This window comes from Macaca nemestrina, chromosome 2, assembly GCF_043159975.1.
Source record: "Macaca nemestrina isolate mMacNem1 chromosome 2, mMacNem.hap1, whole genome shotgun sequence".
Lineage (NCBI taxonomy): Eukaryota > Metazoa > Chordata > Mammalia > Primates > Cercopithecidae > Macaca > Macaca nemestrina.
Window position 1 is genome coordinate 85,008,376 of NC_092126.1, and position 26,535 is coordinate 85,034,910.

The window sequence follows — 26,535 nt, forward strand, 5'->3', positions numbered from 1 at the left end:
AAGGTACTTTACTGCCATCTGCTGGAAAGTTGTTGTAAAAACAATGTAAATCCATGATGACTGAGCTGAATGGCACCTCCTTAAGTTTTGTGGTACCCAACGTACACATCTGTAGGCAAGATCCATTCTTTTGTTTCTACTATTTATATGACCTCAGACTAACCAGTTAACATGTCAGGAGTCTTAGTTTCAACCACATTGTACTCTCATAGGCTCAAAACAACCTAATAAATATACATGGAGTACTCTACAAATGAAATAATTGTTATCTAAATGGTTTTAACTTACACTCAGAAAACTGAGTGAGAAATGAGATGCCAAAAGATACTTTCACTGTAGAGATATTTAACATTATGATTTGAAACCACTAATAATTTAGAATGAAAGAGAAGGAGAGATGGTGGCTTACAGCCCTGTGCTGGGTTGACTTTTCAAGAGAATACCTGCCGTTTGAATGCCTGATTTTTCTAGTCAACCCACTTGCAACATCAGTTTTTGTGTTTACTTTCTTTTGCCCCCAAGGATGGTACTAGGACATCTAGACTGCCCATGTAGACACTCCCTGTGAGGAGAAGGTCCAGCTGGACCATCTTTATACAGTGCCGAAGCTTTCTGGAGTGCCTCCCAGGGAGGAGTAAATCCAAATCAAAGCTGAGATTATCAGTGGTACTTCCTATGTGTGAGGCACTACACAAGGTGGCACTGAGTCTGAACTGCTCAAATGCATAGAGGTCATTTCCTCTGTGCCACTTCTCAGGGAGAAAATTGAATGTGGCTGAGCTGTATAGCTCTACCTGATTTTCTCCTGTCTCAGGAATCGGGTCAGCTTCCATATCACTAGCCTTACACAACCAGATCCTGCAAAATAAAGGCCTACTTATTTTAGCGTTAACAGTGCCTGCTGGTTAATGTCAGAATCAATTGATTAATATTGAGTTTATTTGCTTTTCTGCTCTGTATGTGAATGGTTGGCCACTTATGGTACCATTTTAAAATTTCATCCAGATGTCGTTTTGTGTTCTCTTCTGTCCTCATGAAGGGTCTTTCTAATTTTGAATTAAAGGAAAAGAATTGCTTAGGATATACAGTACTCATGTCTGCTAATCTAACTTCAAAAATAATCATTTTTGTTTTTCCCAGTGCCATATGAAGTCTATAACCACCCTTAAAACACACACACATACATTTATATGAAGATCTTAATTGCATTAAAAGCTTACCATAATGTGCACACATTTAGTGTGTAACCCCTTTTCGGTAACATTTGCAGTTATGGGGTGGAATTTGCCTGATATGTCGAGGTCTGATAAATTCACAGTAACTAAGAGATGGTTCTCTCTGGTGTTTCTCCTGCAGTGTTCTGAAAGTCTCCCTGTTCGCACACTAAGCATTGCACCAGGTCAGTGTCGACCACCGAGGGTTTTGGGTAGACCAAAGCACAAAGAAGTCCACTTAGAGTGGGGTGAGTGAACAAACCTTCCCGTTGACATTGGTAGTTTGGACAATCGGAGATGAAGACTTACGCTTTGTAGTTAAGTTTCAAAGCTTTCTTCTAAAGACCACGTATGTTTTTGTCTGTTGAAGATGTCCATATTCCTCTTGAAGTATGTTGACCCAGGTTTTTTATGTGTGTCATTCCCCCCATCCACACCCCCAACACTGTCCCTCATCCTCCTCTTCCTGATGGTGCCACACACCTGGTTTATCCCCCACACTTCAGGGGACACTTTTCTAGGGAGTATTTCAAGAACAGCCAGTCTTTTTCAGAAAGTTTTCAACTTTATTAATGGGAAAAAAATTTTGTACTCAATTTAGAAATTAAACCAAAGAATAGTTTATAAGATCACATGGAATTCTTCCTCGTCTCTGTGTGTAACCACCTCTGCTGCATTGTCCTGTGTGGGTCCTGATGTTTTTACAGCGTTGACTTAAACTGTATTAGCGTTTTTGTTGTGCCAAGCTGTTTACAACATGTATAATTATAAATACAAATGTACAGAACTCTCTAGCAGACTATTTTTTCCCACCACTTATGTCTAAAGTATAATAAATTGTGCCAACCTGGGGTCCTGTATTTTGATTTAATATGACCTTTGGTTTCAAATTAAAGAGATTTTTCTTCCCTCTTTTTCTTCCATTTACCTAGCATTAAAATATGAAGAAATATATCTAATGTTCCTATGATTTGGGGATTATTTTATCAATGTAATTAAATAAACTTCAATGGACTTGCTTTGGAGAGTATGGATAACATCATTCAGAAACTTTTATTTTTATATCTCTTTTTGGTGGGCAGGGATTCTTTTGTAAGGGAGATACTGAGGACAGGCCACCTATGTGATATTTTGCACAACTTGTGTGAAATCTGGTGCAGTTTGGTCAACTGGAAGTACAAAGTGTTCTAAGATGAAAATAATTCTTCATTCCCAGATGTTCCTGCATCTGAAAGTGGCTGTGAGGTCTCAGAGTACAGCGTGGAGATGACGGAGCCCGAAGACGTAGCCTCGGAGGTGTACCACGGCCCAGAGCTGGAGTGCACTGTCGGTAACCTGCTTCCTGGAACCGTGTATCGCTTCCGGGTGCGGGCTCTGAATGATGGAGGGGTGAGTATAAGCCCATACACTGTAACCAGAATCAGAATGCATAGTCAGAACCCAAAGTGCTAGCACTTCTGTCTCTAGCCTCCTGAAATTTTTGGCAGTCTTAATGCAACCTTGACAACCATTAATGCAGTGTCTGTAAATCTTAATTCTGAGTTGATATTGTTGTGATTTCATATAGACCCAGCATTAGACGTTTTTTGTTTCTTTTGTCCTCATATCATTCTATGAAGACAGCACTCAAGGTAAATAAAGATATCACCCTGTAGATACTTTTGACAATTTTCAGAAAATTTCCTTTTCTTCTATTGACTTTATCAGTTAAGGGAAATTAGGAATATATAATAGTTCTAATAAAAGTTTTATACTCTCTTGTCTAAATGAACCAGCAACATCTTAGGTCAGTTTTTACAACTAGAGAGGGGTAGCAGCTGGGGACACCAGCTTGTTTTTGTTTTGTTTCAAGTGAAAACTGTAGGACTCTCTGGCCTTCCTTCTATTGCTCCATTTGGAGTTGTCAAGTTGAGCTATCAGAGATTGAGAATACATATGTCTGTGTTATATCCATAAAGGTGGTTGTCCTTTTTTTCTTTAAAATTGCCAAATGATGTAGATTTGGGGGGAGATGAATAATGAGCAGTGGGAGTCCCATTAACTGTGAGGCTTTTGGGTGGGCTTAGAGATTGATGAAGCATAAAAGCGGGCAGAAGGGCGTGGGTAAAGCCAGCTAATGCTAAATGTCCCATCCAAAGTGCCAGTGGTTTGTATAGATGGGCTCCCTGCAAATAAATATAATTAGCTAATTGATGATTTTTTTTAAAAATAAGAAAGCCCAACTTGCAGTGACTTTTTGTTTTAAGTGAAAGCAAGTTTATTAAGAAAGTAAAGGAATAAAAGAAGGGCTATTCCTTAGGCAGAGCACCCGAAACTGGATTTCTTCTAATTCTCCAATAGAAAAGAATTTCAGACACAACAATGATACTCAAGTGAAAACAAAAAAGTCTAAACATTAACGCCTATGCATCTGAACTTATAATCATGTAAGCGAAAAGAAGATGGATGGTGGTGAACACACTGTTGTGTCTACCCCATTCTCTCATCAACTTTTCAGTTACTGTCTGCCACAACAAAGATAAATGTGCAACTGGGCTGGTGTGAGTTGTACTTTTCTCAGCCCTTTCACTGATTTATCCTATAAAGAAACTATCTTCAGCTTGGGTTTATTCATGTTGTATTAGAAATTCATCATATATATTGCTGTAGTCATCTTCCGAGGTCCATTTCAGAGAGCTTCCCCAACTCCCGAGCATCTTTGCATGTTATGTTGAGAGGTGTTTTTTTTTTTTCTTCCCCATCTTTTTTTCCCATTTTGACAAGGACAGTCATATATTTTGTTATCCTGGAAAGTTTTTACTCTGCCCCAAACCTTTGAAGTATCAAATATGCTACCATTAAAATGGGCGGTTCAGGTGGCTGTGACTCTCTCAAAGTGTGCTAAGTCTCTAGCAATTCCTGGCTCTGAGCAGTGTGGTCACTGATGGTAACATCAGGATTGCCGTGGATACCCTTGAATAGGTGAGGTGATGGGAACACACTGAGAAAACATTACAGAAGCATTCATTTTCAAAATGGAAAGTACCAGTAACTAGAAGAAATACCTAGAATTCGATCACCAACAATTCCAAGTATATTTTTATGCATTAAAAATTAAACTGCAGTGGGCATCTGACTTAGTTTTCTTGGATGTCCTCTGAGAAATATGAAAGCAGATTGTCCTATTTTGTCAAAAATCAGCATATTTTTATTTCAGATGTCCCAAGAAAGGGAAAATATTTTGTCAACCAACTAATTATTTTCCATTTAAAAAAATGACAGACATCTACTACTCAGGGAATGTACGTAGGAGAAAAACTTATACACATTGAATTGAAAGTTAAAATCATTGGGCAATATTTGTAAATTTGTTGTGTTGATGATGATGTTAGCCTAGCCTTTATTTGGTTATAAGCTTTTATATGCACGCACATACACACATATATACATATATGTGTGTGTGTGTGTGTGTGTGTGTGTGTGTGTGTGTGTGTTTTCTTTCAGTACGGTCCCTATTCTGATGTCTCAGAAATTACCACTGCTGCGGGGCCCCCTGGACAGTGCAAAGCACCTTGTATTTCTTGTATGCCTGATGGATGTGTCTTAGTGAGTTGGGAGGTAAGTCAGACACATTCTGCATCAACTTCTGTTTCTTCTACTTTATCTACCCCCAAATACAAATACAAATTATAAGGAAGCTGCAAATTCAAAATGCACATATAGATGATTTTTTATTTTTTTATTTATTTTTATTTTTTTTTTGCTCCGTATACTATAGTAATCACCCTTAGCACTTGCCACTTGCTTATGTTATTTAGAGTTGTGGAAATTTTACCATAGTCAAAATTGAGAGGAAATGATTTCTCATGCCTTTCTTTTAAAACAATTTTTATTTTATTTTATTTATTTATTTTTATTTTTCTGTGACGGAGTTTCACTCTTGTCACCCAGGCTGGAGTGCAGTGGTGCAATCTCGGCTCACTGCAACATCCGCCTCCCGGGTTCAAGTGATTTTCCTGCCTCAGACTCCTGAGTAGCTGGGATTACGAGTGCCCGCCACCACGCCTGGCTAGTTTTTGTATTTTTAGTAGAGACAGGGTTTCACCATGTTGGTCAGGCTGGTCTCAAACTCCTTACCTTAGGCAATCCACCCACCTCAGCCTCCCAAAGTGCTGGGATTACAGGCGTGAGCCACCGCATCTGGCCCTATTTTAAATTTAAATTTCTAAACCTTAAAAAAAATTTTATGGGTACGTAGTAGGTGTATATATTTGTGATCATGCCTTTCTTTTATATGTGTTTTAAATATTCTGAGGCATGTTGCTCTCTTTCCCATTTTAGTTACTTGAATACAAGCACAGTAGGATTCTCTTCTCAGTGGCAGCATTAACTACTTCAATTTCTGCCTTTCCAGAGTCCTGATAGTTCTGGTGCTGACATCTCAGAGTACAGGTTGGAATGGGGAGAAGATGAAGAATCCTTAGAACTCATTTATCATGGGACAGACACCCGTTTTGAAATAAGAGACCTGTTGCCTGCTGCACAATATTGCTGTAGACTACAGGTAGGTTGACATTATTCTGATGTTACTCACAAGGACTGGTTTTCCCATGAAAGACACTTTGGGAAACCCACTCAAAGGCTTGTGGTGGAGGCTGTCAGGAGGGAAGATATGGAAAAAAAGAGTCTGTTTAAATAAAAATACATTTGGTTGTTTTGGTATTTTGCAGTTAATTTCCACTTCTCTAGGAAATTCTGAAACTTAAGAACAAAATAAGTTTCTTCTCCATTCTGCTTCTCACCACCCTTGTATCTTGTCTGTTCATCAGTTTGCTGAATAAATGACCCAAGTCCAAGGGAAAGATGACACAGCTCCTTAGGGAAGGAGCCTTCTGTCTCATTCCCCTGAGATGCACATTTCAGTGGGAAAGACTCTTAGAGCTGGCAAAAGACAGAAAATTATTTTACGAGCTGTTAAATGGAGCCAAAAATAATTTGGACTAGTCTGCATTAGATTACAGGACCCCACCTCCCAGTGACACTTATCAAGGCTGGTTATCTATAAGCTTCCACTTGGGAGTCCAGATAAAATAACATTAAGAAAAATTGGTTCATAGCCTAAACCCCCAGAGTGGCAACAACCATGGGTTTACTTTTATTTTACTCACTTGGCTATATTATTATTCTTTCTATGTAAAGCCCTAGTCTCTTGAGAAAATAGAGTTATTTGTCCTCCTCTTTCCATGTGTTCAGTAACATTTCTTGAGCATTATAGTACTTTGTACCAGGATCAAAGGAAGATCAGGAAGAGAGATACAAAGATTAATGAGATGTGGTTATTGACCTTGAAGAGCTCTGTCTTCATACACATTTAGATTTGAATAGATAAAGAAGCAGAGATGCCAAAGTCAACTTCCCACCTGATTTAAGTCATGGATCAAATTCCTTATTACAAGTACACCCAGTGTCTCTGGTCTCTTTGGAGAAAATATTTGCTTCATAACTTAATTTTTCAGAGCAACTGAAGCATTTCTGTTAAATTCTGAAGTCTACTTTATTTGAAACATTTCTGATTAAACTCTTTTGTTATACACCTTTCTTGCTTCTCGAATGAAGCACCTGGGACATAATTAACCTTTTGACAATGAGTCAGTGTCACAGCAAATTGTCTGATCTTTATAATAGTGATGCTGAGTCATTGGGGAAAGGTTAAATTATGTGCCACACTCCTGTTTTTCTATCAAGGCAGGATATAAATAAAGAGCTGTCTGCCACCCCAGTAAAGAACTTCACTCCATTATGGTTTTTGAGTTTTGGTGTTTCTTTAAAATGTTATTATAGTTCCTTTTTTTTCTCTTTCACAGTATATGTTGTCTTAGCATTGACTTCTCAAAGCTACATTATAAAAGATACATTAATAAGAATAGAACCTGTATAATAATCTTGCCTCCTTGTATTAACAGGAGTAGAAATATATTTTCAAATGTCTGTACTTATTTATAATAAAATGACTCAGATCTTATGAAGGGAGTACTACTTTTAAAATTACCATTGCCATGCTAAAGGACTATTGCCAGGAAAAGGATCTGTTCAACCTGTATCGATTTATTGTTATTTGTGGACCAAATATGAACTATTTTCATTCAACATGATTACAAAGTCAAGTTAAATGCCAATAGTTTTTGAATATTTGGCACCTTAAAAATGTAAATATCGGCCGGGCATGGTGGCTCACACTTGTAATCCCAGCACTGTAGGAGGCTGAGGCCAACTGATTGCTTGAGCCAGGAGTTCGAGACCAGCCTGGACAACATGGCAAAACTCCTCCTCTACAAAAACAAATACAAAAATTAGCCAGGCACCTGTAGTCCCAGCTGCTCAGGAGCCTGAGGCAGGAGGATCACTTGAGCCAGGTCAAGGCTGTAGTGACCTGTGACCGCACCACTGTACGCCAGCCTGGCGACAGAGTGAGAGCCTGTCTCAAAAAAATAAAATAATATAAAAATGTATTATAATACCTATACTGTGTTTTATAGAAATTTGGTGGAACATTTCTTGTTTTGCTCAGGAATTTTGGAATTTTTATATTCTCAGGACTGTTTTAATTAAATGCTGGCGTAATTCCATTCATAGAGCATGTTGTATATTATAGGCATACTATTATTTATAAAAAGTTGATTTTGAATTAAATTTCATTTTAAAACTGTTAATAAAAAGTGGTATAAATCAAATGTTTTCTATAGACCCAGGCTAGTTAAAAGAAGGTAGGATCCTGGAGTAGAAAAAGAACATTAGAAGAATTGGTAAGATTCTGATTAGGTCTGTATGTTAAGAGTATAGTACCAGTGATAATTTTTTTCTTTTTTTCTTTTTTTTTTGAGACAGAGTCTTGCTCTGTCACCCAGGCTAGAGTGTAGTGGCGCTATCTTGGCTCACTGCAACCTCCACCTCGCGGGTTCAAGCGATTCTCCTGCCTCAGCGTCCTCAGTAACCAGGATTACAGATGCCTGCCACCACACCTGGCTAATTTTTTGTGTGTTTAGTAGAGATAGGGTTTCACCAGGTTGGTCAGGCTGGTCTCGCACTCCTGACTTCAGCTGATCCACTGCCTTGGCCTCACAAAGTGCTGGGATTATAGGCGTGAGCCACCATGCCCGGCCACCAGTGATAATTTCCTGGATTTGATCATTAATCTGTAGTTCTGTAACATGTTGGTCTTCGGAAAAGCAGAGTGAGAGATAGACAGAAATTTCTCTGTACTATTTTTGCAACTTTTCTGTAAGTATTAAAATAGTACCCAATAAAAAGGTGTTTGAAAAAATAGAGAAAATACTATTTTGTTCATAATTTTCCCAGTGGGAAGGAAGGAAGTGTAGCTCCTACTGCTGGCCTGATACTCTGCCAAGATTTTACATATTAACCTGTTGAATCTTTACAGTAATTCTATGAAGTAGACATTACTGTCCCCATTTTACAGCTGAGGAAACAAGCTCAGAGAAATTAACTTACCTAAGATCACACAGTTGTTAAATGATGGAATCAAGGTTTGAACTAAGCTCCAACTCTTAAAAGCCATATTCTTGTCCTTCTGTGGTATGGCGATACCAAACCCTAGTTGATACAGACATTGGGCTCCATGATATCCTATTTTTCTGCCTCTGTGATACATTTATATCAGTACCAAAATCTCAAAATATATACTCATAAAATAATTTGTGATGTTAAAATTTTTCCAAAAAGAGTTAAGGTGTTGAGGTATTGTAATGAAACAGAAATGGATATGACAAAATATTACAGTAGAGTTTCAACTGTGATTTAATAGCAAATAAATGCTTTAAGCCTGCTTCTTTGAAATTAACGAAGGAGTTACAAGCTTTGTTTTAGACCTTGATTTAAGAGCTCAAACTTAGCCGGGTGTGCTGGTGTGTGCCTGTGGTTCCAGCTACTCAGGAGGCTAAGGTGGGAGGATCGCTTGAGCCTAGCAAGCAGAGGTTGCAGTGAGCTAAGATTGTGCCACTGCACTCCAGACAGAGACAGACCCTGTCTCAAAAAAAACAAAAACAAACCTCAAACTCCTTTAGTTTTTTAATTTGACCTCATAAGCTGTCCAGTACACTAAATGAAAACTAAGTTTTAGAGTACATTCACTTTTGTAAGAAAGCTACCAAATGTTTTTCTCTTTATAAGAAAGAAAATCTTTTTGATAACATTTATTGAACACATACTCTGTATCAAGTACAGTTGCCAGAAATAATACAACAGTGAGCCAGACAGGCAACTTTGCCCTTATGTAACTTGCATTCTAATCAGAGGAGTACTATATACTATGTCAGTGGTAAGTGTCATGATGTAAAGTACAACAAAGAAGGGAAATAGGAAATGTGAAAGACCACAGGGGAAGGATTGCAAGTTGAAATGTGTTCAGAGAGGGCTCGCTGAACAGGTGACACCTACAGACCTTCTCTCAAATGAAGGTGATTGAGCGAGCTGTGCAGATGTCTGGAGAAAAAGCTTTCTGAACAGGAGGAGCAGCCAAGTGCAAAGGCTGTGAGGAGGCAGCAAACTTGGTGTCCCTGTGGAGCAGCGGGGAAGACAGTGTAGCTGGAGCAGAGTCAGTAAAGGGGAGAGTAGCAGGCAATGAAGTCACAGTGCTAATGGGTTTTTGAAGGGGATTGGTAGTGAACAGCAGATCATATAGGGTTCTGTAGGGTTTCATAAGAACTTCAAAGTTTATTCTGAATAAGATGGAAGCCCACTGAAGGAATTTGAACCAAAAGTCCCAATTCATATTTTCACTGAATCACTCTGATAGCTGTGAATATAGATTATTGGGCAAGGACCGACATAGATACCAGCTAGGAGGTCATTAGAATAACCAGATAGGAGAGAGTGTGGTTGGACTAGAGTAATACAGGATATGCTGATGGCCTGGAGAGGGGCATGAGAGGGAGAGGAAGAAAGGTGTCCAGGGATGACTGAGTTATGACTTGAGTGCTCTGAAGGATGAGGGAAACCTCAGGAGATGCAGTCAGGTTTTTGTAAGGAGAGATGGGATGGGGATGAGGAGCTGTGTGGACATTTGAGTTTGAGAGGCCTGTTGGACATGCAAGTGGAGATACTCAGTGGTTGAATACAGATACCCTAGACCAGTATTCAGAGCAGGAGTGTGGGCTGCACATCCAAATTTGGGAGTAGGTTATCAGTGGTGTTTACGCCTTGAGACAAGATGACATCTCTAAAAGTTTTAGTAGAGGTAGAAAAGAGGAGGTAGCCAAGTACCAAGCGCTGATACTCACCAGTGTTAAGAGATCAGGGTGATGGTAGCAAGCAGCAATGGTGATTGAGAGGCAGCAGCAGCAAGTAAGGTAGGAGGAGAGGTAAGTGTGGCATCTTGGAGACCTAGTGATGAATAAGCATTTGAAAGATCTGGGAGTGATTAGGTATCAGCTCTTGCTCTTGGGTAAAGTCAGATGAGGGCTAAGGATTGACTTCAGGGATGAGTTTATTATTCATGTGGAAGATGGAAGATGCCTCTTCCTATTGCTATTCCAGGACAGCTCTAGACTTAAAAGTCAGATGAACTGGATTCTGGTCCCAGCTTTGCCTCTAAATCTGAGGCCTAAGTTATCTAATCTGACTCTGAGTTCCCGTCTCTGTAAAAGGCAGATAAGAATACCTACCATTTAAGATCTACCATAGTGGGTTATTATGAAGATCATGTAAGATGATGTATAAACTGAAATAGGTCATGCAAATATAAAATATTATTTTTAAATTATTTTTCATAAGAAATGATGGTGGCCATATTTTGCTTTAATAATGGAAAAAATGTGGTTGGCATGTTTTGGAAGGTGGTCATCAGACAGTAGACATTTTCTAGGATTTATTTCTACCTGCATGTCTGGAAATGTGTACTACTTTAGATTTATTTAATGGCAGCTAACTCAGAGGCATCAAAACGTGCTAATGGTGTAATATGGCCTTCGTCTTGCTGTTCTGTTTTGTAGGCCTTCAATCAAGCAGGGCCAGGGCCCTACAGTGAACTTGTCCTTTGCCAGACACCAGCGTCTGCCCCTGACCCCGTCTCCACTCTCTGTGTCCTGGAGGAGGAGCCCCTTGATGCCTACCCTGATTCACCTTCTGCGTGCCTTGTACTGAACTGGGAAGAGCCGTGCAATAACGGATCTGAAATCCTTGGTTACAACATTGATCTAGGAGACACTAGCATTACCGTGGGCAACACCACCACGCATATTATGAAAGATCTCCTTCCAGAAACCACCTACCGGTGAGTGCAGGGGAGTAGAAATCTGCATCAACACATCAGCACTTGGGGCTCTAAGTAAACTGCTGGGGGAAAATGACCAGTGAATGTCATCTCCTAGCTGTTTCTAAGAGCCCAGATGTCCAGGGTCTTGTCTCACCTTGATCCCTCAGGCCAGAAGACCTGTGAAAAAGCCACACGGGTGCAGGGACTCACTGGACAGTTTTGTGTCCACTCTGACCCACACCTGTCTCTACCCCAGAGTGGACTCAAATCCTCAAGTCAGTCCTCTGAACACTCAAGTCAGAAATTATAAAAGGTCTTTGGCAATACGTTAGCCCAAGAATTTGGCTTCTTCCAGACATTGTGCCGACCTTAACGGTGGCTTAAATGATGATAAAACTTTTAAGATTTCTAAAAGGATGGCATTAGAGATATGTTGACTTTTATTAAACAACCTATGGTTGTTTAATGACTAATAAAAAAATATCTAGAGCTCAAGGGTTCAACTGAGGGAACACATGTTGAGAATCATTGTTTACTAAGGAAATGCCAGGTAACCGCTGAAATTATCAAAAATATCTTCCACATACCAGAAAGCACCTCAGAGGATAGTTCTGTTATGGAGAAGATGAAATGGTTTAGTAGTGTAGGAACTATGGAAAGGTGAGCTTAGATTTGGATAGTAAAACCTCAAGACCCTATTTAAAAAGTGTTTAATGAATGCACCATAAATAATTTAATTCAGTATTATTATGCCACGGCTAGTACATTGAGCTGAATGTGAAAAGAAACTCACATTGGGAGAATGCCACCTTTTCCTTATAAGATAGCTTTGAAGATACCATTTTAGACAGATGGCAATTTAATAGCTTTAGAAAAGGCAAATGTTTGGTCCTAGTCATACAGTTGATCTTGGCAAAAAAAAAAAAAACTTTAGACTGTCTTTGCTGGCCAATCAATAAATTATAAATTGGACATTACATACTTGAGGTAAAAACAATTCATACTTGCTTTTTCTTTTACATCTTGAAGTAGAGGCTGATTTTTCAAAATAATAGCCTACCAAATGAATGAAAATCAATCGAAACCTTCAATAGGTTCAATATCATTCTATAGTAGTTTGTTTTATTTCTGATTAACATGTAGGACAATTTTACATACCCATTTCTGTTTATATACAAATAGACAAAAAATTTCAAATATGAATTATTATCGTATTTAAATTCTTTCTAGTTTTAATCCATTGTTCACTTAATCTGAATTACATTTTGTGAGTCAGTATTTATCATTTAATAATAGTATATTTTATATCATGAAATCATAAACTAAATATTAGGGACCAAGTTCAATTAATATTTTTACTTGCTAATGTTTATAACTAAGATATTGGTGTGCCCATATCAGTAAATGAGTATTTTTTCAATAAAAAAATATAAACAATAAAAAAATAATAATTCATACTTAAGACCAACCGGTTTACAGCTTTAGGAATTTTAGTTTCTATAGCACACAATTGGGTATACTATATAGTATTAATAGAACTATGTTCAAACCACAGTCTTGTTGTTTTATGTTTCAAAAACATAATTGCAATAATTATAGTGAAATACAGAATGAGTATTTCAAGGAACCAAAGGTATAATTTTGGCCCAATCAACTTTTACTTCACCTTTTTTCTGTCCTATAAATTGGTTAAAATATAAGTGAACAGATCATGATGTTCTAGATAAAAACATGTGGAATGAAACATTTTAAGCAGACCATGGAGCTTGGATAAAAGACTTGTTTCTTTTGTTTGATTTTCTTTTTTTTCTTTTCTTTTTTTTTTTTAAAGCCTTCAGCAGTTACATATTATTCTCATACCAAGCTTATTCTTTCTCTGTGTTGCCAGGACGGGGTTGTACACCTCTCTAGTAAATGTCCTAATGCGAAAAAGCTTTTTCAATGGATTGGTCATTTCTCCATGGGTGCTATTAAAGCAAACTACCCATTGGCTTGCTGACACACTCTGTAGAAATTTCAATTCTGTAGGAATTACAATGCTACTTTTAAAGGCATTCCTTTAAGTTTATAATTGAGTTTGAAATTGAATTTGTCCTTTAGTTTGAAGGAAAACAGTATTATTAAAAATGAAAACCTAACTTTGCTTTGTATGCTTCCAGCCAAGTAGTCATAGATTTGGCAAGATAAGAGGGTCATCGGATCACCTGGTATCACTCCTTCCCAGTCCTTCTATGGCTTGAGCATCTTCAGTGACAGGAGCAGTGGTTCTAGCTTCCACTCACCAGGCAGTCCATTCTATTTGTGGATAAACCTCTCTATATCTGAATCTATTTGTGGATCAACCTCTCTATATCTGTATCCATATCTAAAATCAACTGCTGGCCTTAGAACTTCCTCAACAACAGTGATTTTCGAAGTGTGGTCCCTGGACCAGTAGCATTAGCATCATCTGGGAACTCGATAAATGCAAATTATCAGGCTCCACCCCAAACCTACTTAATTAGAAAATCTAGGGGTGGGGCGTAGTACTTTGTGCTTTAATTGGCCTTTCAGAAGATTTTGATGCTTATGAAAACTTGAAAAGCTCGGCCCTAGAGCAGCGATTCTTAAATGTCAATGTATATAAGAGTTGCCTGGAGAACCTTTTCAAAATACAGGTGTCTGAGCCCTACTCCTGTAGACCGCAGTTGGCCCCACAGGGAGCCTAAACATCATTATGTTCTAATGACAGCTGTCTCTTATTTAACCATCCCACTATCATTTACAGTGTCTTCACTAGCATAGGTTTTTCTATAACTGCCTCCATCCTCTTTGAGTGTTTTTAGGTTTTTGGTGACCTCTCTGACGTGCAGTGCCCGTACCTCCAGGAATGGTCTGGTTGACTGGCTCAGAGCAGACCAGGACTGTTGCCTTCCTTGTTCTCCGTACTGAGCAGTTAGTGAGATTGCCTGAGATTACTTTTTTTAAACAACCTTATTATATGCCTGACTCATACTGAGCTGGCAGGCAACCAAAGCTTAAAGTAGATTTGTTTGTTATGCTCATTTGTACTCCTTTTGCTAAGTACAAAAGGCTTAAAAATAACATGTATTGAGCCCTTACTATATGGTAAGCACTATGTTAGGCTGCCAAGAAGTGAATCATAAATCATTTTGTCGTAACAAGGTGAGGTGGGCTTTACTAGGAGACAAGTTCTGAGTAGTTCAGTGGTAGCAGACTGGAGTCAGACAGCCTAGACTTCAATCCTATCCCTTATTTATTGTGTCTGCAAACTTTAGGAAGTTACTTAAGCTCTCTGTGCCTCAGTTTCCTGACCAATAAAAAGGGGATAATAATTTTCACTACTTAACAGAGTTGTTAGGTATTGTAGATAAGAGGTCAGGTACCTAGTATGGGGCCTGACACATAGTAAATAAATTATCAGAAAATCTGTTGTTAATGTTTGGTAGGAAAGAAATGAACCGAAAGATGGGTCGTAACCAGATTATAGGTAGAGATCTTATCTGTAGAAACCTGGCATTATCCCTCAAGGTTTTTTTGCCTCCAGAGCAGGGTATGAGAAGAGCAAGTCTCAGTGCCTGGAGCTGGAATGGTGGCATTGGTGTCAAAGGAGCTTTCAGGAGCAGGAGCTTGGTGAGAGGCCAGTTCCGACTCCCCTCTCCAGGAAGCCTTCTATGAATAACTTTACTCTGAGCCCATCTTTTCCCCGCCAAAAGGGATTTTCTGTGTTTGCTATTATTTCATACTTCAGATGTTTTCTGATGATGATTCTCTTCTTTCATATTTTTCTTCATTAGATGATAGTCCAGGGCAGGGCTGTTGTAAAAGCCAGCCCATCTTGTGCTTCTCAGGCCTCTCCTACCCTAGTCCCTTCGGCTGCGGGCCCTCTCAGTCTCCTTCACACCCACACTCTCAACATCCTGAGTTCTGGGATGGCCAGTCCTGATGAGGGAAGTCTTCCCAGCTAAGGATGGTTTGTTTTGAAAGTCATTCTTCTTTTAATATATTTTGTAGTAGAAATTTGATTATGTATATAAAGTGCATTGCAGAAGGCTATGATCTTCTAAAGCATGAGTGTATTTGGCATATAAAATTTGATCCTTTAATAGTGGATTTTTAATCAAAATTTATAAAGAATGTGGTTCTTTATTTGATTTGTTTAATCAATAATATTAGTATATTGATGAATATTGCAGACTCCCGGAAACATGAAGAGATTTTTCACATCAGCCTGGCCAAGATAGAATTTGCTTGGGGTTACATCACTTCTCCAAATTGGAAAGGAAAATGCTACTTCCCTTGTACTTAATTTGCAGAGCTGAAGATTTTTTAAACAGACATAATGCAAATTAAACAAAACAGAGACCTGCAGATTTTATCTAGGTTTCAAGATTAGCATGTTACTTGAACTAAAGAGAAAACTTCTCAAGTTTGGGTTTTGGATAGACTCTAATTAATTTAATAAAACTTAAAACTCAATTTTTATTTTCTGAGGTGAATTCTTGGAGTGGTTCCTCAGGTTAGTGTTTTGCCCATTAGTCCAATGTCACCTCTCACTGAATTAGGAAATTATTTTCACATACTGTGTTTTTCACCCTAAACCAAAACAAACAGCAACTGCCTCAGTCCTCATTCAGCTGTCTCAGCCTCCCATGCTCAGAGGCCTTATATTTTCCCCATAATGCAACATCATTTCATTCTATTTTATCAGTTCCTCAATTGTTTTCCATTTTAAATGTTACATCATCATTAGAAACAATTAAAGTTAGCTCAGTGCATCAGCTATACACGTAAATGTTCATGTATTTTTGCTGAAACAAAATGTGTTTTTGTCAAAATGTAGGATAGGTTGAATTGAGCATTTTAAAATCTAGATAGTTGATTTCAGGGCCAGATGCTGCTTGAATAAAGTGAAGTAAACTTGTTGACTCTTCTAAATGCCTGCTTCCTTGGCAGACGGTCATTGTTGAACTGAAAGTGTGGTTTGAATTAAACATGATCATTTGGTGGGATTGGTAGCCATATTTGGTCCCTGTTACGATATGACCGTATGGTATGCCAGACACACAGGGCCTTTGCACCTAAAGGGAGTCCTGTTCACGCCTGGATCTAACGTGTGTCTGACACGACCGCTGAGCTGCAGTTTCTTCACTTGTAAAACAGACAAAGTAGCTCCTACCTTATGGGGTCAGCATAGAAATCAGAGATGATATTGTAGATGTCAAACCTAGCTTTCAACCCCTAGTGGCCACTCTGTCATTTAGATCAAGTTATTTAACCTCTCTGCGTTTAACTTTGGTTTCCTCATCTCTAAAAGCAGATGTAATAGTACTTCCCACTCTAGTGCATTTTCTGGAACAGGGCAAGTTCTCAATGTGTGTAGTGATGGTTGCCATTGTTGTTTTCTTCAATTGCTGAGATCTTTGTCTCACTCTCACCTGGCTGTGGATGGCTTATAAAGAAGCCCATCCTTTCAGCTGTTGGTGAGTCCTTGGCCATTCCTTGGAGGAAGTGGGATCAGCAGGTTACTCATGTTATAAAGTGAGGTGGTGTAATAGTGCAGCCGCAGTGAGACCTGCCCCTGTGCCAGCACTTTTGGCAAGACGTAGCACTCCCAAAGAAGTCATCAAGATCATGACTCCAAAAATGAACACTTGAAAGTTTGCTAGTGCTTTTGGCTGTCTTGAATCCTCTCCTGATTTTATTGTAGAGTATAAAGTATTAAAAATTAGAAAATACATAAATCCCTTATCTTAGTTAAGTAATCTTCTTTGCAATTGCAGAAAAAAGTCACTGTCCCCATTTTATAGATAAGGAAACTGTTACATAAAAGTGTTCAATAATTTCTCCAAGGTCTCCAAATTGATGAGCAGGATTCCCAGAGAAGCTACACTGCTAAAGAGTGTTAAATGCTACCACAGTTTTCTTGGTGGTGGTGGTGGTGGTGGTGGTGGTGGTGTGTGTTAAAGCTAAGATTATATGCCTAGGAAATATACGCAGTGAAAGATTGGAAAACCATAGAGCTAAAGATATAAAGAACCTAGTACTTACCAAAATACTAGGGAGGCTTTGAGGAAGTAAATGAATTTACAACAGAAATCAAATACCAAATCTAAATTTATTTTTGTATCTTAATACTTGTATCTTCTAAACTATTTTTAAATTCTTATAAGTGATTTAAATCTCTTAGCAATTTTTTTCTTGAATAGAATAGAACAACAATCTTAAGGAACTCATTACCTTATTTTCTTTTGTGTATTAAAGTAGCTAAGAGCTATTCAGTGGCACAGAGCAAAGGGTAGGATCCCCTAGAATGCAAGGTAAGCCAGCAGATGGCAGAAAGGATATTGGCCTCTGGAATCTGGGAATGTTTGTACCTAGAATAAAGGGAAGGAATGGTGGTTTGGACACTGGAAGGACCTTAATATAAACCTTGTAGGTGAGGAAATGTGTTACACTGTTGAAGAAAGACTAAAACTTAATGTCCGGCTTAATTTCCTTTTCCTGAGAAGGGGAAGAGGGTAGTAATTTCTACCATCATGATGACTGCCTTTTTAAAAAGATTTTTCATTTCCAGTTGCAGAAAAATATGTTACATTCCAATCATAGAAAGAAACTCTTCTATTAATACCATAAAGCAATCTTATAAGACTCATGTGGGAGGCAAGGAAGAGTTTTAGTCGTTCAATGTTATACCGAGAGACTTACATTGCTTTATCTACAGAAGACTCGATGCAACCCCGGTGTAATAGAATCTGGGAAAAGTAAGGCCCTTTGTGATGGAGTTTTTGCTCTACTTTATCAGAGATGAGTATTTACTACATTCCAAACTATGAGGCAGATCTTTATCTAGTTTTAGGTGACTATAAGTAGAGCTGCTGTAAACATTTGTGTGCAGGTTTTTGTGTGAACATAAATATTAATTTTTCTAGAGTAAATACCTAGGATTGGGATTGCTGGGTCATGTAATAAGTATATATTTAAAAGGAAACCGTTCTCCTATGTGGCCATGTCAGTTTTCATTATCACTAGCAAAATAGGAGAGTTCCAGTTGTACCTTATCCCTGCCAGCACTTTTTTAACATAATGGTATTACATTGCCAATTTAGTTTGCATTTTTCTAATGGCTAATGATGTCAAACATGTCCTTATTTGCCATCTGTATTTCCTCTTTGGTAGAGTGTCTATTCCAGTCTTCCGCCCATTTTTAATGGATTATTTCCTTAACCGAGTTTTGGGAGGTCATTATACATTCTGGATACAAATCATTTGTCAGATGTGATGTTGGCACATATTTTCTTCCAGTATCTATTTGTTTTCATTCTCTTAGCAGTGCAAAAGTTTCAAATTTTGATGAAATCCAGTTTTTTATTTTTTTTCTTTTATGTAAGATCATGCTTTTCATGTCATATCCAAAAACTCTTTACTTAATTCTAGGTAGTAGGTTTTCTTCTGTGTTTTCTTCTTAAAAGTTTAATATTCTACATTTAGATCTGTGGTCCCTTTTGAGCTAAGTTTTGTGTAAGGTGTGAGGTTGAAGCTGAGGTTTATTTTCTTCCTACTGATATCCAATTATTCCACCACCATCTGTTGAAAAGACTGTCTTTTCTCCATTGGATTGCTTTTGCATCTTTGTCAAGAGTTGATTGGCCACGTTTGTGTAGATCTATTTCTGGAGTCTCTATTCTCTTGTATTGATCTAGGTGTTTTTCTTTTCACTGGTACTACACTCTCCTGATTACTGTAGCTTTATACTAAGTCCTAAAATCAGGTAGTGTGATTCTTCAAACTTTATTCTTATTTTTAGACTTTGCATTAGCTATTTTAGTTCCTTTGCCTTTCCACATCACTTTTTTTTTTAATGTATAAAGAAAAGAGATTGGTTTGGCTCATAATAAACTGTAGGCTGTACAAAACCTTTGGTTCTGTAGGCTGTACAAAAAGTGTGGTGTCAGCCTATGCTTCTAATGAGGCCTCAATAAACCTTTAATTATTCGGTCTTCCTAGGCCTCTGGAGGAGAGGGGCTGTGTCTCCAAGATTTCTGAAATGCCTTTAAGGGCTTTTTCCCATTATCTTGAATGTTAGTACCAGGCTCCCTTTTAATCATGCTAATCTCTCTAGCAAGTGGTTGCTCTACAGACTGCGTTGATTCTTCTCCTGAAAGTACTCTTTCCTTCTCTACCACATGGCCAGGGTGCAAATTTTGCAAATTGTTACTCTTTGCTTCCCTTATAATTGTAAGTTCCAACTTTAAGTCATTCGTTTGCTCCCATATCTGATCACAGGTTGTTAGAAGCAGCCAGGTCACCTCTGGAACACTTTACTCCTAGAAATTTCTTTTGTCAGATACCCTAAGTTATCACTCTACCAAAGAGGAAGTTCAGCCTTCCACAAAGCCCTAGGACATGGAAACAATGCAGCGAAGTTCATTGCTCCAGTTCCCAAAAGTTCCTCATTTCCATCTGAGACCTCCGCAGCATGGCCTTCACTGCCCATATTTCCATCAGCACTTTGGTCATAACCACTTAATCAGTGTCTAAGAAGTTCCAGACTTTCCTGTCTTCTTCTGAGCTCTCCAGACTCTTCCAGTGTCTGCCCATTACCCACTTCCAAAGTCAATTCCACATTTTCAGGTATCTTTATAGCAACCCTCTACTCCTCAGTACCAATTTGCTTTGAGTTCATTTTGTGTTGCTCAAACAATTCTCCCACCACAACCTCCCAAGTACTGGGGCCACAGGCATGTGCTGCTATGCCCACTAAATTTATTTTTTTGTAGAGATGGAGTCTCACTAGGTGGCCCAGCCTGGTCTCAAACTCCTGGACTCAGGCAATCCTCCTGCCTCGGCTTCTCAAAGCACTGGAATTACAGGTGTGAGCCACTGTGCCTGGCCTAAAATAACATTTTATATGTACATTTTAACTCTTTGATTTTAAATTCATAGATGATAAAGGTAATATCTTTCTTATTCATAACTCTGTGCTGCACATAGAAAATATCCAGCTAAGATTTTTGCACATCTGGATGGCATCCTGTTACTAGCAATATCTGCATGCTTAGCTCTAGTTAAAGACTTGCAGAGATTGTTGGATGAGGCTGGCAAAAGGGAGACATGAAATGTCCTATTGATGAGTTGTCCTTTGTTTTTTGACTTTGAAGGATACTCATTTGTTCCTTCATTTAGTTTACTCTTGATAGCTCACCTACTTCCAAAACTGACCATGAGGTAGCTGAAGGGTAACTAGGACAAAATATAAAGCATATCTTTAGGATATCTTCCCTGAGACAACAACCTATTTTTTAAAAATTAAAGAACTAAGAGATATCTTGCTACCGTGCTTTTTTGCTATTATTATTATTTTTTTTAATGGAGACTATAGTCTGTCCACCTAGCAACCCCATGCTTCTATTTGTCTTGAGTTACGTTAACTTGTTTTTCTTCATTCTATGTTATTGCTTTAGGGGCAAGTAATAAATACTATGCTCAATGTTTATTTCAAATGAAGTATTGCTGCTGCTTTAACCTGCATTGTCTGTATTTTTTTTTTTCCTTTCTCTAGGATCAGAATTCAGGCTATAAATGAAATTGGAGCTGGACCATTTAGTCAGTTCATTAAAGCAAAAACTCGGCCATTACCACCCTTGCCTCCTAGGCTAGAATGTGCTGCTGCTGGTCCTCAGAGCCTGAAGCTAAAATGGGGAGACAGTAACTCCAAGACACATGCTGCTGACGACATGGTGTACACACTACAGCTGGAGGACAGAAACAAGAGGTGAGTGGGGGTGAGGATGCTCCTGAAGCTTCTGTGGCTTTGACTTGCGGGGTGAAATCTCAATCATACATTCTTATTTGCTTGCACTAAGACCCTCTTCCTTCTTGTTCAGAGGCTTCCTTTGACTTGAGTCCTGCGTTTTATACCTAGAGTTGTTCCCTTTATTCTCCATTTGGAATTTCTAAACATTCTAAAGATCCTGATTTCCCTACATAAGATAATATGCACTTTTTTTTTCCCTTTCATCAAACCAGATAATGGAGAGAAATTATCTAAAGAAATTGTCAAATTCAAGTTCACACTATGTAATAGCATTATATTAGTCATGAGTGCAGAGGGAAATAAGACCCAGGAAGAGATGTTACCTCTTTAAATATTCAGTAACCATCAGGACAAACATGTTTACCAATGTGAAATAGCTGTGGGTGATGTACAGATGGGGATTGTACTCTGTAACTATGGGCAATGCAGTATCAAATTAACCAGAGCAAATAGGAGATTCTTCATAAGACTCTGTACCCAGGAAACCCTCTTGGCTGTTCAAATCAAATGTAGCCTTTCACATAGTATTTGTTTAACCTAACTTCATTTTCTCTGAAAATGGCCGATCAGAAGACAGTCAGCCAAACTGTATTTAGAAATAATCTGATGTCAAGCAAAAGTTAATGGTGACAGAATGTTCTGTTACCAAAAGCCCTAATCAGAGAATCAGGTAAAGGGGATGGGAGAGCACCATAAAACCAAGACAACCAAAATGCTGCTACTTACCTGCTTACCTACTGACACACAAAACCAGTGTCAGTATAGAAGCATTTCTGTCATTTCCTTTTATGCATTATACTATTCTGTTCTACACATATGGAACCCGTTCTAATTACACAGAAAACCCTGTCCCAGTCTCCACCCCCTACTCTTCAGTCAGGTGCTCTGATGGATTTCAGTACAGTGGAGCCCTGTGGGCCTTCAGTGGAAACCAAGATTAAAAATCACATAAGACCCTACCTCTAGGAGCATAATAATCAATTTTAAAAATGGCCGTAGAACGTTAGTGTCAGAGGAAAAAAGTGCTTTGGGAGTTTGAAGGAGGCAGAGACCATCTGGTTTAAAAGATCAGGAAAGGTTTCTTGAAAGATGTGACATTTGAGCTTGACTTTGGAGGACCTGGCAAACCTGGTAATTTTAATGACAGAATAAAAAGGGATTATCCTCTTGGAAATTAGTTCTAGTGAAGAGAACACAGAGAAGTTAAGGCTTCCTTTGATAGGTTCATGAAAGATTAAATTCATATTCATTGATACACAAGATCATTCATCTTACTGTGCTATATGTGCCTTCGGATGTGTTTTCATGGGCTTATTATTTTACTGGCTAGGGACTACTCAATGGGAGAGGGCTGGCAAGAACAGGAATTGTGAACTAACAGAAATCACAATACATGTATAAAACTAGCATTGGGGGAAATTTTTAAGTGTCTTTTCATTTTTCCCAGGCCTGTGTCTTCCATTGGTGGTAAATCCTTAGAAAATAGCTTCTAGTTGTGCTGTTTTAGAAAAAAGGGAAGCACAGCAAAGTTGTTGAAACTGGTAGCTAGCCGAATAGGGATAAAGGCCAATGCCTTCCAATTCCCCGTGCCCTGCCTCCACTGCTGTCTTAGAAATATGGGAAGTGAAGACTCTGCCCCAAGAAGGGCACCCCCTCTTGTTGCAATCCTGCCCTGTGTGGGGCAGCAACCCACTAGTGCCTCATAGGGAAAACCATACAAACATGTAATCTGATCCAAGGTTTTCCATGACACGGTGGCTCCTGGGCACAGAACAAAAGCTCCCCAAGCACTTTTCCAAATGAGGTTGCTGGCATGAGGCATTTAAATATGCCAGACAAAAAATAGTGCAGAATCTAGTAATCAATACATGTTGTTTCTTCCCCCCTCAAAAAGCCCAAGGCTTGCCTAATCAAATAAATGACTTGCCTAAATTTAAATGGCAATTTAAGAAAAATTCACATTAGGAACAGTATTTTTCTTAATTATAGGAGCTAGAGTCCAAATTTATCTTTTTAAATTAAATTTGTCAATGCTCTCAGAAAGTTATTAAAGTGATGGGAATATCGAGCATAATAAATTCTCATTCTATTTGTGAATAATTTTCCTGAGATTTAATAGCATGAAAACAGCCTAATTTTAGTTTGAAGATGACCTTCGTCAGTGTCTTGAAACTGAAATCTTGTAGTGAGTGGCCTTTTGAATTCAAGCCTTTAACTTTGAATCTTGGCACACGGATATCAAGGAGAAACAATTTGAGTTGGATACATCATAATGCTTATTATTAGCATAGCCTTTGTCAATCTAGTCTCCTCAAGGTTCTTTAGGACCTGGCTTCTGCAGTTGAAAAGAACAGTGTCTTCCTCCCAAGGGGTAGCTGTCTTTTTCATTGAGCTTGTTGCTAGAGGAGCTTCTAGTTGTAAAGCACATATTCTTTAGCATATGTGTTAATTTCATTAACCACCAGTAAGTTCGTCTTATGCACGTGGCCAGAATAATGATATATCCAGCTTGTGGCCAAGGCGAGAACCATAGATAGGCTTCATTGTTATTCTACTTCACTTTATTACCTGCGGGCTCTCAAAGAGATTTTTTTCCTCTTAAGTTTGAGCATATTTCTTGTAAATAAAAGGGATCCCAAAGAGCATCTTGTGCGAACCCTTGGCTTAAGACAACTCAACCTAAAATTCATCTAGATCACCTGGACTTTCTATGTTGAAAGGATTTTTCCCCCCGGAATGGGACATTTGTTTCCCATCTATTCGGGCTTACGATACTGAAGAGTCCTAGTCCATATTTATGAGGGAAGCAGCCTGAAAGTGTTACCATGAACACTTTATAAACAGGCATTGTGGGCCTTTGAAAAGAAAGCTGCTGATGTCTGAGTTGTGTGGGAGTCCTAACCAGCTGTTTAAGTGTTCTTCTTAAGTATATTTTGTAACAGAAGAAAAATGAAAATTAATATATCTGTGCTTCATAATTATCATGTTAAAGAGTTGAGTCAATTTTAGCAACTATTGCTAAACTTCCTTATTCATTAAATAAAGGGGTTAAACTAGAAGACGATCTCTGATATCCTTTCACCTTTTCACCTTAAAGCAACAAATCTTTGTAGAGTATTTGTGAGTTAAGTCCCTTGTAAATGATTGGGACGTGTTGCCTCTTTTCCTTTATATTTTTAGCCTCTGCTATTCATAAGTAAGAAAATAAGAAAAATACTAACTTCCCTTAAGAGTAACTACTTAATGTCCCAAAACCCCTCAGGTTCTGCAACTATGATGCACTGATTTATGATGTTTATTTCTATGCCTCTCACTCAGAAAATTTGAAGTGACCAAGAGATTTACAAATGCGATGTTCAGCCAAAAATGTTTTTAACCTTCTAAAGGATAGTTATATTTTTATCATTGTTATTTTGTTATTGTTGTTGTTTTTACAGCCTCCCTCCCAGGAAACTTCTATTTATTGCATGCCTACAGAGGGCTAAGTGTTGAGAGCTCTGCCTACATTATTTAGTTCTTGAATAAAAAGGGAAATATTTTCTAGAAAGTAGGGTTTGTGGCCGGGCGCGGTGGCTCAAGCCTGTAATCCCAGCACTTTGGGAGGCCGAGGCGGGTGGATCACGAGGTCAGGAGATCGAGAGTATCCTGGCTAACATGGTGAAACCCCGTCTCTACTAAAAATACAAAAAAGTAGCCGGGCGTGGTGGCGGGCACCTGTAGTCCCAGCTACTGGGAGGCTGAGGTGGGAGAATGGCGTGAATCCGGGAGGCGGACCTTGCAGTGAGCCGAGATCACGCCACTGCACTCCAGCCTGGGAGACACAGCGAGACTCCGTCTCAAAAAAAGAAAAAAAAAAAAAGAAAGAAAGTAGGGTTTGTACAAAAGCCTTCTGCCATTTAGGTGAAAAAAAATACATTGATAAGTTGATTTGATTTCAACTTACAATTATTGGATTTTTATACATCAAATAGAGGCACTGCTTAAGTATTAGATGGACAAAGATGACTAAGATAGATCCCTTAAGGAGCTCACAGTCTGGTGGGTGATGGTAGGACACAGATGCTTTAAAGCAAATTATGATGTGGAAGGCCTAAAGATTGACACGTGCACAGGGCATAGAGGGAAAATTGAAGAATGGCATCTAAGGTAGGCTTAAAATCAAATGAACACTTCTTAGAAAAGATGATAGGTTGAGTGAGTCTTAAAAGGATGCTAATCTTGTAACTTGATGTCTGGGGAGCTTTGGGATGGAGACTAGTGATGAAGACTTGGGATAGGATGAAATTACAGACAAAACCTCCAAAGTACAGAAAGGTACCCTGAGTCTTTCTCCAGGTAACTGTCTTTATTTGGTTATTTTCAGACCTGGTGCTTTCTTTCCCGTTAAGTTTGGGCATGTTTCATGTAAATAAAGGAGATCCCAAAGAGCATCTTGCCCAAACCCTTGGCTCAAGGCAAATCAACCTAGAATTCATCTAGATCACCTGGACTTGCTATGTTGAAAGGATTCTACCCCCGGGGATAGGACATTTGTTTCCCATTTATTCTGGCTTATGATACTGAAGATTCCCAGTCCATATTTATGCAGGAAGCAGCCTTAAAGCAGTGCTTCATATTTATGGAACTAAGTTCATTTCATTGATAAGATTATGATCATTCAATCATCGATTTTTTTTTTTTCTTGAATTGCTACTATGTGCTGGGCCTTATGAGGTATGTGGACTATCTATGAGAGCTTATCTTGCTGAGGGAGATAAATTAACATTAAACAATAAGCAGACAGTAAAAGAGACAGCAGACAGCAAAACAAAAATTAAATTAGTTTGGCCTTAGAGTGATTAAGTCTATTATTCTTAACAGATCCAGCACAGAAGATATGAATGTCTTTGGTTCCCGTGTTATACAAGAAAAATATATCTCCAAAGTAAACATTTCCATAAAGCTGCATTAACCTCATACAGGCACTAGAATAACAGGATCAGCTTGTGCGTTTTAAGATTGTAGCACTGTGCCGATGACTTTGAAGATGCGTTTATCTGTGTTAAATGAAATGTTATGCTGCCCTAACAGAATTGGAGTTGATGCTGCTCCCTGTCCTGACCCTTGTGGGTCTATGTTCCCCGATAATTGTATACAGCACTGAGGCAGGAAGAACGTAAATTCCAGGAATGCATTTATGGTTAATCTGTTGTTGAGGTTTAGTCAGACAGCCAGTGTTTTTTAAACCAAGGCTCCATGAAATTGGGCTGGAGGAA

The 26,535-nt window shown here is 38.6% G+C and overlaps 1 protein-coding gene across 6 annotated transcripts in view; it reads left to right on the forward strand.

Moving 5' to 3' along the window:
- LOC105465664 (fibronectin type III domain containing 3B) overlaps positions 1–26,535 on the forward strand; it is a 364,084-nt gene that overhangs the window by 304,682 nt on the left and 32,867 nt on the right. For all 6 annotated transcript variants that reach the window (XM_011714222.3, XM_011714227.3, XM_011714244.3 and 3 more), the window contains 6 exons: positions 1,357–1,462; positions 2,431–2,603; positions 4,698–4,811; positions 5,608–5,757; positions 11,201–11,481; positions 21,026–21,238. In XM_011714222.3, the coding sequence (XP_011712524.2) occupies positions 1,357–1,462; positions 2,431–2,603; positions 4,698–4,811; positions 5,608–5,757; positions 11,201–11,481; positions 21,026–21,238 (1,037 nt within the window). The remainder of the gene's footprint in view (positions 1–1,356; positions 1,463–2,430; positions 2,604–4,697; positions 4,812–5,607; positions 5,758–11,200; positions 11,482–21,025; positions 21,239–26,535) is intronic.